At 41.4% G+C, this 12,474-nt stretch overlaps 1 protein-coding gene across 1 annotated transcript; it reads right to left on the reverse strand.

Annotated features, from left to right (window-relative positions):
* Positions 1-778: 778 nt before the first annotated feature.
* LOC125373040 (otolith matrix protein OMM-64-like) lies at positions 779-5,905 on the reverse strand. The gene is made up of 3 exons (XM_048383848.1): positions 5,847-5,905; positions 4,414-5,422; positions 779-1,072 (listed from the first exon to the last, which is right to left on the reverse strand). The coding sequence occupies exons 1-3, from the start codon at positions 5,903-5,905 to the stop codon at positions 779-781; spliced, it is 1,362 nt and encodes a 453-aa protein (XP_048239805.1).
* Between the last annotated feature and the right edge of the window lie 6,569 nt (positions 5,906-12,474).

A 12,474-nucleotide genomic window follows, 5' to 3' on the forward strand; every position in this document is an offset into this window, starting at 1 on the left:
ACACTTGGGCCGTCTATCACCAGTGTGGACATCAACACCCTAGACTGTTGGCACTGTAGCAGTGGCCCACTGACACCGGGGCCGTGTATCACCAGTGTGGACATCAACACCACAGACTGTTGACACTGTTGGCACTGTGGAGGTGGCCCACTGACACTGGGGCTTGTCTATCACCAGTGTGGACATCAACACCAGGGATTTTCTTGTATCTGCAGATTGCTCTACTCTACCCGGATTGGAAGGAAAACCATTCAGAGAATGGACTCTTCTTGTATTACATCTGCCTGTACATAAAGGCCATGATTCTTCAGGCTGGTTTGAATTGCTATGATCCAGAATACAAGAAACCGAATTCTTCTGCTTTGTGTTTTCCTTTCGTTTTGAGGAGAATGGACATGGAGTACTGTTGGGATTGCAATGGTTGTCTGAAATGTCATCAGGATTCAATACTGACATCAGATTCTGGACTGTAGACCCATTTATCCCGTTCTCCCCTCTGTCATAGCAACACACTGATCTTCAGATGGACTGTTTGCTTTCACATTTGTAGTCTCAGCATTAGCCCTTCTGTTGTAATGTTCCCTATCACGCCAAATTAGCTTTGTTGGAATTTCAATGGCTAAAATATCTGGTTCATCATCATCATTGACATCTGATGTAAGGTAGAACTCTCCAGATTACCTTCTGCATGCCCAAAGCTACGGTTTCTGTTCCTTGCTGGAACATGTGTGTGTCGCTGAACATTCTGAGGACTCCCAGCTCTCTGGACATTAGGGCTTCAGCCTGACACTTTTGTGCAGTAGCTGTCACTGGAGACATCACCACTGGTGTGCAGGATCTCAAGGGACAAAATTTCTGGTTCATCCTCATCTACATCTGATGTAAGGGTAGAACTCTCCAGATCACGGAGGACATATCTCTCCTTCCTGACAATTTCAGTCTCCACACAGACATAGCAACTGACTTCCACCAGCTGGTCATAGCTTAGGTACAGCTGACACACCTGCTGAAGGCTATCCACAAAGCCGAAGAACATGGATGAATACTGCTTGTCCATTATACTGCTGGTCATCTGCAAACTAAACAGATTTACATTATATTTAGCATGTTTAGTAGGATCTCAACAAGTGTAATTATCTGTTGTATTCTTAGATTGAATTAAAGTGATTGTACAACTGTCAAATTCTTATTCTAACAGCCTATCCCTGAGTATGTAGCAACTAAAAAGAGCCCCGTTGACAACATTAAGAATTGTGCTGATCACGCTGCCTTTCAGTGAGTAGGTGAGGGGGTTCTCAATTCCATTGCATTAGAGTGCCAATGGAAGGTAAAAATCAAAATAGCACGGTTAAAAACAGTCCCTGGTGTCTGAAGGGCACACATGGAAATGATTTAGTTTCCAACAAAAATACATTTTGACGATAATCCACAGTGAGTGAGTTGTGTTTAACGCCGCTTTTAACAGTATTCTAGTTTAATCACGGCATGTAAGCTGAATGTGGAAGGAAAGCCCGAAGTGATGCGGGTCTCAGACGTTTACTACTTCGGTGAAACCCACGATCACAGGTATGGTTCTGACAAACCTAGAAACATAATCGGGGTGAGCCAGGATTGGTTTCTGGCATGCCAAGGGACACAACTCTGCACATCGAACTGCGACAACTGGGCCGCCCGTGCTCCCACGATGTTGCTTTTAAGAAGTCAGGGATAAATGTAGTTTCTCACACGTTAACTATATGACAACATCGTAAATCATAGGTGTTCATGCTCAAAATGACTCACAAAATAAACCGGGGGATTCAGAAATTAGAAAGGGTATCATGAATCTCAATGAAGAGGATGAGGGAATAACTTTCTAAATTACAACTAGCTTTCTAGCTCATGGTCAAAGGAGATTCATCGATTTCAAACATGGATCAAAAGTATTCTTTTTGTTTTGACTCAAATTCAGAATTCCAATGAGTGAAACACTTGAATTTATAAACATTTCTATATCCTCTTTTTTATGCTTTTAGCAATATTCCAGCGAAATGTCATGGAAGGGGACACCATTTTACCTATGTAGAGAAACGAACCTGTGACAGGCATGATGAAGTATGCTGAAGTTACGAATGACCCAAGTGGCGGTGAGGTGAAATATGCTTAACGTCGCGTTCAAGATTATTGCACTCATATAGGTGAGGTGAGGTGAAATGGGGTTTAACGTCGCGTCCAAGATTATTGCACTTATATAACGACGTGCATGCACGTGTGTGTGTGGCTGCTTGTACTAGTCCGGACTAATGCCGATTTATAGTGCTAGCTCACTGAGATACCATGCCGCAGTTTAATATGAATACCCCACTCAGACACAGTATACTGACCAGTCGACCAGTCCTTGTTTTAGCCCCTTAATGCCGAGCGCCAGACAGGGTAACAACAAGTACTATCTTTTAACGTCTTTTGGTATGACGAGGCCGGGGATCGAACCCCGGACCTTCCGCTCTCCGGGCGGACGCTCTACCACCAGACCACGGAGGCGGTCTGCACTCATATAGCAACATACATGCATGTGTGTGTTGGACTGCTAGTGGCAGTCAGATTTTACAGTGCTAGCCCACAGAGATACCATGCTGCAGTTTAACATGAATACCCCACTCAGACACAGTATACCGACTCCTAGCTGACCTGTCCTTGTTTAGACCCTTAATGCCGAGCGCCAGGCAGGGTAACAACAAGTACCATCTTTTAACGTCTTTTGATTTGGCGTGGCCGGGGATCGAACCCTGACCTTCCTCTCTCCGGGCGGTTGCTCTACCACTAGACAACAATAGCGGGCTGGCCCAAGTGGAACACTGTCTTTTATGAAATCGTGGACCACTGGACCACTGAAGTCCTGTTGGATGCAGAAGAATATGAATTTTGGAATGAATGATTGGCTGGTTTGTTGTTTAACGCCGCACTCAGCACTCAGTTGCCGCTCCCCAACCCAACCCCCCTACCCCCCACCCCCAACCCCTGGATTTTTATTATATAAGAAATGATTAATCTTATCTGGCTGTCGGACCCCATCGCGGCTCTCGGCTATGATTGCTCACATCATGTGACAGGGAGTTATTTAGACTAGTTTAGACGACACACTGCTATAAAACTACAATTTCAAAACTTTTTGGGAGGTTTTTAAAATGTTGTTTGTTCACACGTAAAAGTCAAACAAATCTTCCCAAAGTGTATTTCCGGATTTCAGTTAGCGCCGCGCTGAGGTTACTCGCATTGCCAACCTGAAGCTAATACAATACATCATCACGAAAATGAAACAGCGTCAAGGCACAGTTTCCTATACAAATGCCGCGTTAACAACACACATTTATCCTTTCTTCCGTCTGCTTTTCTGCCGCCAATTTAATCATGTAAATATTCCGTAACGTGAAACCGGATCCTGAAACCAGGCTCCGCCGTTTAAATTCAGCATTGTTCGCACACAAGGGCCTATATATAGGCCGTAATACAGACCCTGATACAAATATATAGCCAACACAGCCCATGCAAGTCTATAATATTTAGCAAGTCTAGATTACTGCAGTATCTGAAAATGAAGAGTCTTTGGGCTCATTTATATTATATTTATATTAAGATTAATTTTAACAACTGTTTTGTTGTATTTATTTCTGTAAGATATGTTCATTTCAGAGACAAAAGATGTTAGTCTAACTAGGGCCGTCATTGTCGGATTTTTAAGCGGAGATAAAGTATTTGGGGGTTCGGAGGAGTGTATTAAATATGTGATCACAAGTTCACACAAAGGTGTTCGGTGATATATTTGTTGAAAACATATCCCCAAAAGGTTGAGATCTATTGTGATGGACCTAATGATTTAGTTCCGTGGTATTTTGTGTGTGTAATACATTTTACAATTACTTCAGTAGGCTTGACTGAAAATAATATTTACAAATGTGTGAATACGAAATGTGAAGCCTGTTATGTGGATATATATATATATATATATATATATATATATATATATAAATACGTTATTCAGTTATCGCCTGATGAGACTCGTACGTGGTACGAGTTGAAAGCGCTAGCCAATTAAAACTGTGTTCAATCTTACTCCACTTATTTAATTATCACTCTCTCTCTCTCTCTCTCTCTCTCTCTCTCTCTCTCTCTCTCTCTCTCTCTCTCTCTCTCTCTCTCTTTCTCTCTCTCTCTCTCTCTCTCTCTCTCTCTCTATATATATATATGGGGTGGGGGGGGGGGGGGGGGGGGTGTTTGCTCAGCAAATTTGTACACACCTGAAAACTGTCATACATCTGTCTATTCTAGTATTTGAGAACAAAATGGCCCAATTAACCATTCCGTGTCTTGTGGTTTTTTAACAGTATCACGACTAGTATATCTATCATTTCCATCAGTGTCATAACTGGTTGTTACATCTACAACCTCATCATCAGAACTGTCGGAGTCATCACAGTCAGATGGTTCTGCTTCATCGGAGTCATCACAGTCAGATGGTTCTGCTTCATCGGGATCATCACAGTCAGATGGTTCTGCTTCATCGGAGTCATCACAGTCAGATGGTTCTGCTTCATCGGAATCATCACAGTCAGATGGTTCTGCTTCATCGGAATCATCACAGTCAGATGGTTCTGCTTCATCGGAATCATCACAGTCAGATGGTTCTGCTTCATCGGAATCATCACAGTCAGATGGTTCTGCTTCATCGGAATCATCACAGTCAGATGGTTCTGCTTCATCGGAATCATCACAGTCAGATGGTTCTGCTTCATCGGAGTCATCACAGTCAGATGGTTCTGCTTCATCGGAATCATCACAGTCAGATGGTTCTGCTTCATCGGAGTCATCACAGTCAGATGGTTCTGCTTCATCGGAATCATCACAGTCAGATGGTTCTGCTTCATCGGAGTCATCACAGTCAGATGGTTCTGCTTCATCGGAATCATCACAGTCAGATGGTTCTGCTTCATCGGAATCATCACAGTCAGATGGTTCTGCTTCATCGGAATCATCACAGTCAGATGGTTCTGCTTCATCGGAATCATCACAGTCAGATGGTTCTGCTTCATCGGAATCATCACAGTCAGATGGTTCTGCTTCATCGGAGTCATCACAGTCAGATGGTTCTGCTTCATCGGAATCATCACAGTCAGATGGTTCTGCTTCATCGGAATCATCACAGTCAGATGGTTCTGCTTCATCGGAGTCATCACAGTCAGATGGTTCTGCTTCATCGGAATCATCACAGTCAGATGGTTCTGCTTCATCGGAATCATCACAGTCAGATGGTTCTGCTTCATCGGAATCATCACAGTCAGATGGTTCTGCTTCATCGGGATCATCACAGTCAGATGGTTCTGCTTCTGAATCATCACAGTCTTTCAAGGACTCCCTTCTGCGAGCTGACCCTTGTTCTGCATGTGCCCTGTTTATTTGCCAAATACTTCCTAAATATGTTTACTTTTCACGTCTTCATTTTTTGTGTTTTGGTATATTGTGATAGTTTAAATATTTGTTGAAATCTGACACTAAAAGTGTCTTTTTTAATATTCATAAAATCAGTAGTTCACCCTGATATTCCTGACAGGTTTCGCTCTTCTACTCTGATCGCGCTTTACTGCGATCTCTCATACACATCTAGTTCTGCACAATGACTGTGGAATATACTTATTTTATTTTTATATTTTATTTTTTTAGAGTTAAGAAGGATATTGTATAACATAAGATTTCATAGACTAAATGTTAGTCTGATCCTCAGATGGTCCAGATGGTCCAGATGGTCCACATATTTCTGTACAACTGTGCGGGGGGTACAGTGTACTCTGCAAATTGTTTAACATCATCCTCACTTGTGCGGGAATTCCCTCTTTGTGTAATTTTCGCAGTGCTGCACACGACTGGTAGTCATCTTCTATACGATCTTGGTTTCATCCATGTGATGAATGAATGAATGAATGAATGAACGAACGAATTAATTTCTTTATTTCCTCCAGACGTTACATCCCAAGATTTACAAACTCTCTGATATTCTCAGAGCAAATGCATTGTGCTAGTATTTATATAGATGGGTGCATTATTAACACATAAAACACACACACACACACACACACACACACACACACACACACACACACACACACACACACACACACACACACACACACACACGCACGCATTTATTTTCGTTATTTACTATGTACACAAGTGAGCACTATTAGGATACAACAGATTCATTTGAGGTTAATCTAATACGTTTCTGAAATTTAAGACATATTCACAGAATATCAATGATATGTTTTTCCATGTAAACTGGTTCATAATTCCAGATTGTATGTTTGCTGAGCCCCAGGATAGTGCGGGCATATCATTTTCTTCCAGAAGTTGAACATAACTTTCGATATCCAGTTTTTCAAGAGGGGGGAGAAGAATTAATTTCGATCATTTATAAAATATTCACAGTGTAGAAGTAAATGTCTGTCATAATCATAGGCATGTCTGCCACATTTAGAACACCCACGTGATGTAATGGGTAGGGAAGCGATCTTAAGGGAATATTGGATGCAATACCTAAGATTAGGATAAGTTAGTGCTAGTTTCCATAATACATGTACAGTAAACTACGGTTATAACGAACACGCTTATAACGAACTGACGGATATAACGAACTTACTTTTTAGTCCCGACTATTTGCTGTAGTTATGCTGCATATATGCTTATAACGAACTACGGTTATAACGAGCTAAAAATAGTAGTCCCTTTGAGTTCGTTATATCCGTAGTTTACTGTAGTTTAAGTTTAGAGTGAATTGACCTGTATCGGACCAGATCCTCTCTCAATGACAGTCTGAGTTTCCTCCTACCTTCTTCATATGAGGATATTGCATCACATACAATCCTTCTCCATTCTTTTTTACAAGGAAGTATTCCAGTACTGATAAAGTTCATAATGGCATTTTTAAGTTTATATTTACAAGCAGTTAATATGATTGTGTCACATATGCTGGTGCTAGTTTTGATATTATCAACATTGACTAAGGCTAAGTATGCACATATAATAGTGAGTGAGTGAGTTTGGTTTTACGCCGCTTTTAGCAATATTCCAGCAATATAACGGCGGGGGACACCCGAAATGGGCTTCACACATTGTACCCATGTCGGGATTCCAACCTGGGTCTTCGGCGTGACGAGCGAACGCTTTATTCACTAGGCTACCCGACCGCCCGTGCATATATAGTATAATAGGAGAGAAGCATGAGTTTGTACACAGTCTTCCGAGGAGTAGTAGTCTGCATTTGTCTATGTATCCTGTCAGCGTCCACATTCCAAGATTTGCTATGGTTGAATCAGTTGATGATTTTTGGTCTAGACCTTGGATGACTCTGGCAAAGTGCCGTTGAACATTTTCTATCTGAATCGTATCCTTACCACGCATGCCGCTTAACAGCTCACACGCATAGAAGCTGGTAGAGAGAACCATTCGGTTCCATATTTTAACACGTACATAGCTATTTAATCCTACAGATTTGAGTGAGTTTACTGTGCGCCTTGCGTTTTGGCAACATCGCACTATCATATTTGTACATGTCAATTTAGTGTTTAGAATGACTCCCCCATATGTTACACAATCTCATGTTTTAATAGGAACAGATCAGATCATTAATATAAACAAGAAAGAGCCACGGAGAAAGTACTCGTCCTTGCCCGACACCCTGCTCAACAGGAAAAGTATGTGATATTTCACCACAGTAGGTGACATATGAACTACAGTAAAGTACGGTTATAACGAACTCAAAGGGACTACTAATTTAAGTTCGTTATAACCGTAGTTCGTTATAAGCATATATACAGCATAACTAAAGCAAATAGTCGGGACCAAAAAGTAAGTTCGTTATATCCGTCAGTTCGTTATAAGCGTGTTCGTTATAACCGTAGTTTACTGTACTAGTGCTGTAACTTTGATAGAGAAGATGCTACATCTTCCCCTTGATGCCTAAGTTATACAGTTTTAGACCAGCATGCCAAATACGATCAAAGGCCTTTCATTGTCTAGGAAGGCTGCATAGACTGGTGATTTTCTGGATAAATAATAATTAACCCATTCATGTAATGTAAAGACAGACAGGATGGGGCCATGCTCTTTTCGAAATCCGAATTGTAGAGGGTCTGGAAAGGATGGACAATGTACCTTACACCATTCTTCCAATCGCTGTAAAATTACTTTTTCAAATAATTTTCCCAGACATGATGTTAGAGTAATTCCCCCATAGGTTTTTGGATCTGATTTATCTTTCTTACCCTTATAGATAGAGATTACCATCCCAGTCTGTATTTGTTTGGGAGATATTCCGTTTTGAGAATTATGTTATTAAATAAAGTGGTAAGTTTCGCGTGAAGATTACTGCTTGCAAACAACAAGTTTTCATTGCACACGTTGTCTGGACCTGGACTTTTGTTCTAACACAGACTGTATTTGTAAGGAGATTTCTCTAGGATCTATACTTTTGTATAACTCTTCATCTATATCAGTTTGATCCCCAACCTAATTGTCCTTGATCTCCTTAAGCTTGTCGCATATGCGACATTTGAAATTATCATTAAAACTACCAGTGTAGTAAGGCTGCGATAGGTCAGCGTAGTAATCTCCCCATAGTTTGCATATGCCAGAAGAAGATGATTCTGTTTGACCACTGTAACTGAGCTTCGTCACCGATCGATTTTGCCGCTTTTGTTTCCTCACTGTTTTATAAAAAGTGTTAATGTCTGCTTCACAGGACTGTGCTAACTCATTACGCCCCTCTTTACTATATCTCCTTTTGGCGATCCTATGCAAACGCCTAAACTCGCTTTTAGCAGTTTTATATTCAACATATGTTGTAGAGTTACGTCCCCTTGGCTTACTATCAGCACACCAAAGTCTTCTGGCAGCTCTCATTTCATAGTGAATATGATGTAAGTCATTCTCCTTCCAGTAAGGTTTTAAGTGGGAATTGTAGACAGAGACGGGAATGGTACGTTTAGCAGATATTAACAAAGCATTAGCAATCGCGGAGTTATACATTTCCATGCTCTCGGGTGATATATCACCTGGTGGAAAGTTAATATCTTGTAAACATAAGTCCAGTTCGGATCGGTATTGGGCTATGTGTTCATTACCTGCTTTTGCCCATTTTGTGTATACAGTTTTCTTCCTATCTCCACTAGACTATTAGTACTACATTCCGTACGGAAGAGTGACACGTAGCAGGGCATGCGATCTGATACATCGTACGTACATCCATCTAACACATCACATCTAACAACTGAGGTTTTCAGGTGAGATGGTAGAAGTTTGTAGTCAATAAGTGATCTATGTAAGTTGTCTTTACTCCTACAAGTAACACCTGGTCCACGTGTGCGTAGCTTGGACACTGCACTAAGCAGATATCGCTGGTTGATAGCGTCTAAAAGCAATTTGTCACGCGGCTTTAGAATATCTTTTTTAATATCTGAATTTAGATCACCTAGAATGATAACATCGCCAATTTCCCTAAAATGGTCGTAAGCATCTATTAGTTCATTTAGGGCATCGACATAAACAGAGTGAAGTACATTGGTAGAAGGAAGGCGGCTTGTTAATACACAAGTTGTGTCAAAACAGGGAGATTTTACAGTTACCCCAACAATCAATTGACGTTTGATATTAAGCTTTTATATTTTCCATTTTGAGTGTTTATTTGCAAGGATAGCAATCCCACCAGATCCTTTGTATGTAGTTTATATTATTTTCACATTTATAATCAACTAGCTTAAAAGATGACAATACATGAAAACTATCCTTATTGGTTTCGTAAAGCCAATGTTCTTGTATAGCTAATACATCTATGTCATCAGGGATTAATGCACAGATCTGGTCTGTGTTGTAAAGTAGCCCACGTACGTTCCAGGTAAGAAGGTTAATAGCTATTAGGAATACCAATGTACACGTATACATGATGACAATTAGTTACATTGCACAGTTAGTTAACCATTTAGGTCAATAACGACGGTGACTACTGCCTGTTTCGTTGTTACCTGTGCCTCCATAACGTCTGTTCCATGGTATGAAGTCTCTACATGTAATGTCAGGAGGCCAGAATGTCTCATTGGAGACCGCCTCCGTGGTGTAGTGGTAGAGCGTCCGCCCGGAGAGCGGAAGGTCCGGGGTTTGATCCCCGGCCGCGTCATACCAAAAGACGTTAAAAGATGGCACTTGTTGTTACTCTGTCTGGCGCTCGGCATTAAGGGGATAGATCAAGGACTGGACGGCTCGGAGTCAGTATACTGTGTCTGAGTGGGGTATTCATGTTAAACTGCGGCATGGTATCCCAGTGGGCTAGGACTATAGATCGGCATCAGTCCGGACTAGTACAAGCAGCCACACACACACGTGCATGCACGTCGCTATATAAGTGCAATAATCTGGGACGCGACGTTAAACCCAATTTCACCTGACCTCATTGGACATGACAGTCTCCTAGTCAGAAGAGTCAATATTTACTTGTATGGTGAAGGTCTCAGATGTGTCGTAATGGCGTCTCTGTTTCTATAGCTTAACATATGTTGCGCGCACAGGGTGTTGCTGACAATAGTCCAAGATTAATTTCTTTGTCTCATCAAAAGTTTTATCTGCACGAATGTTGGAGAGAACGATCCGACTGGTTCGAACACGAAAGACACCCTCTGGTGAAGTGTAGGATTTAGCCAGAGATCGTATATTCTGCGATTTTTCCTTCACAGTCTTCGTTGTGTTGCGTTGTGCATGTGTAGACTCTGCATTGTGCACTGTGTTTCCAAAAGTAAGTCCATTGTCGTTTTCGTAATATATATTCATAAGATGTTCTCTGTCTGAAAGATCAACGATGGCATTGGTTGATGCTGTAATGTATTGCTGCTAAGGTTCCGATGCATATGGAGGCCTATCTTGCCTAGTTGCATGAAAGGGGGTTCTACCAACTGCACTTTCATTGCTAGTGTTTCTAGTGTGTGAGTGATGGCCACTGTCACTACCAGGAATCCTTAGAAGATCGTTTTCGGTATCCGTGGAAGCAGAAATGCTCTGTCTGTAATGCCTGGGAGGGGTTTGGCTGGTCACATGGAGTTGTCCTTTGAGCACTTGGGGACAATGCGTCATGTGTAGTAGTATTTGCGTGGATTGTGTCAGATGTATGACACGTTGTAGTAGACTTTACAGCCTAAGCATAAGACGATTTCACTTCACTTTTACAGGATATGCCTTCCTGTCTATTCATTGTCGCCTTGAACTTGGAATCTATTAAGTAGTTTAATCTTAGGAGTTCATGTTCAAGTTCATTTACCCTGTCCTTGTACGTTTTGATTACCTGGTTTTGAAGCTTTAATTCAGATCGTGCCTCAGCTCGTCTGTTTTCTGATTCCATAAGTTTTTCTTTGAGAATGTTAATTTCCGAGCCCTGAGCTTCAATTTCAGATGTTTGCTGAACCTTAACTTCCTGAAATTGTTTTTCCAGTAAGGAGATTCTATTTGACATATGGTCCGTGTTTTTAGATACACATTGCTTTAGCTGCATTATGTGACTGAGGATTAGAGATAGGGTACCTGACTCGTTTGCAGTAACAGCTTCTGTGTCGTCCACTCTTGTTCTGAGTATTTCATTGCCCTGGCTACTGTTTTCATTCCTGGTGTTATTGTTGTCATCACTGTCATCACTGTCATCACTGTCGTTAACTGTGTCATCTGCTTGTACTCTTGATATGGAGTTGTTACTTGGCCGTGTGCTAGCTCTGCTAAATACTTTGGATTGTAGGACATGTTCAGGCCATTCAGAACACAACCCACACATTGGCTTACACGATTTCTTCACAAACTACATATAGAGCTCCCCTGATTCATAGGCCAAATGTACAATTTTGTAAGGGAAAAATAGCCTGGGAGTTCTGTCTTTGGGTTTGGTTTGTTTGTTTGTTTGTTTGTTTGTTTGTTTGTTGTTTAACGCCGCACTCAGCAATATTCCAGCTATATGACGGCGGTCTGTAAATAATCGAGTGATCAGACAATCCAGTGATCGAAATCATGAGCATCGATTCACGCAATTGGGACCGATGACATGCATCAACCAAGTCCCGTTAGTCGCCTTTTACGACAAGCATAGTCGCCTTTTACGGCAAGCATGGGTTGCTGGAGATCTATTCTACCCCGGATCTTCACGGGTCGTCTGTCTTTGGGACTCTGATGCTGAAGAGAATACAGTAAACTACGCTTTTAACGAACGTCGGTTATAACGAACTAAAATAAGTGGTCCCTTGTAGTTCGTTATAACCGTAGTGTACTGTACATGATAAGTTCACTTCTGTCAGAAAAGAAGGATGTTGGCGAAGGAACGTATGAATTCTCGAAGTACAGGGCCACCATAGGGTCCATTTAAACCGTGTCACGTACTTTCCATGCATTCTTTTCCATGCATGGATTTTAATTGCACAAAAT

This window comes from Haliotis rufescens, unplaced genomic scaffold, assembly GCF_023055435.1.
Source record: "Haliotis rufescens isolate VD_foot unplaced genomic scaffold, xgHalRufe1.0.p SCAF_5, whole genome shotgun sequence".
Classification (NCBI taxonomy): domain Eukaryota; kingdom Metazoa; phylum Mollusca; class Gastropoda; order Lepetellida; family Haliotidae; genus Haliotis; species Haliotis rufescens.